At 43.8% G+C, this 1,525-nt stretch overlaps 1 protein-coding gene across 1 annotated transcript in view; it reads right to left on the bottom strand.

Moving 5' to 3' along the window:
* atp9a (ATPase, class II, type 9A) overlaps positions 1 to 959 on the bottom strand; it is a 76,539-nt gene extending 75,580 nt beyond the window's left edge. The window contains exon 1 of the mRNA XM_015373131.1: positions 784 to 959. Coding sequence (XP_015228617.1) covers positions 784 to 851 — 68 coding nt within the window. The 5' untranslated portion in view covers positions 852 to 959. The remainder of the gene's footprint in view (positions 1 to 783) is intronic.
* Between the last annotated feature and the right edge of the window lie 566 nt (positions 960 to 1,525).

Raw genomic sequence — 1,525 nt, 5'->3', positions numbered from 1 at the left:
GATATCAAAAAAGTACTCCAGAGTGTTGTTCAGCATGGGGGTGAGTAGAAAATGAAGGCTAATCATGTTTTGGGTGTACTATTCCTTTAACACATCCCACTTCAAATAAGACAATGGAATTGTGTTTTCTTATTTTAAATGTTAATTGTCTTGTTCCATTGGCAAAATGTCTCTTTTATATCCTCAATTCAAGAACAAATGCACTTATTTTTAGGAAATAATTATTTATCTAGGTTTAGATTTGTTTCCAGTGCCCACATGAGGGTTATGGTTTGTATTTTTCAGGGAGTTGGCAGCCCTGCTCTGCACCCATCATGTCAGGTCTGCCTCCAGCATCACTAACAGGCCCAGAAGCTGCTGCTGCTGCGGCTAAACTCATCCGTCCAGTGAACCTGTAACCTGCAGACTCTGTTACAGAGAACAGGTTTGCTGCTGTTCTGTGTTCCAGCGGGACTAAAGTGATGTTAGCCGAGCAAATATTGACATGGGCGTCCGAAGGACCGCAGCCCCGGAACAAGGATGTCTGCCGGGGAGCTTAGCTAGCGCTAGCCGTTAGGAGCCACAATGAGCGGCGGCACGGGTTTATAAGCAAAGAAAATAAGCCGTTAGACATTTTAAACCACTAAATAGAGGAGGAAATACCACCACCTCGGGTTGGTTGGGACACCATGTCGAAGAGGGGAGGGTGTAAACAAATTCAGCCACAGAAACGGACACCAGCGGACTAGCAAATACCGCCCGCCCGGTAACATCGGCTCCGTGGGGCGGCCCCACCGCCCTTACCCGCTCCGGTGTTTACTGTCATGTCTCTTCTGTCGCCTCACGGGTTGTAGGGGGATACTGTCGGTCATCCCTGCAGCCCCCGGTGGCGGCTGGGAGCTGGAAGAAGTCTGCCTGGTTGTGGCGCGGCTGGTCTGGGCGGAGGCTGCGAGCTGTCAGTCAGAGTGGGCGCTTCCACTGACAGGCAGCGGGCTGGAGAGGAGACAACCTGTTTGTTTCTTTATGTTTAGACCCATTAGTTATATATAAAACTAAAGAAAAAAAACAGACAAAACCAAACTAGTTCCTTATTGTGCTTTATTGTTTTTTTTTTTTTTCAAGTAAAAAAAACCCCGCAGTACTAAGAACACATCATTGCGAAACAAGGTAGAGGCTGCATTATGCTGAGGGATTCTCGTCTGGGCGTTCTTTCAAGTTAACGTTTAAAAACTACGGAAGCCGACAGCGGTTGTGTTCCTCAGATACTCTACGTCAAAAAACACTTTAGATATTAAATGGAAAAATTTTCTTTTTTTTAATCTAAAAAGTCAATGTATAACATGGATGCATAAAAACCTAATTTTATTTCAGAGTTAATTTCTATTTAAAGTAACAGATTATAATTAAAAATGTCTCCGGAACTTTACTGGTTGATGATTTTCTTTATTTGGACCCTGCTGATTTTTAATTGGTTACCCCTGATCTAGTGTGATTTATGTTTTCTTCTTCTTTTGGGGCCGCCTTGGAATCTTACTAAAAATATATA

Source organism: Cyprinodon variegatus, unplaced genomic scaffold, assembly GCF_000732505.1.
Source record: "Cyprinodon variegatus isolate N-32 unplaced genomic scaffold, C_variegatus-1.0 Scaffold81, whole genome shotgun sequence".
Lineage (NCBI taxonomy): Eukaryota > Metazoa > Chordata > Actinopteri > Cyprinodontiformes > Cyprinodontidae > Cyprinodon > Cyprinodon variegatus.
Note: the sequence above shows the minus strand (reverse complement) of the source record. Positions and strands in the feature narration are given on the sequence as shown.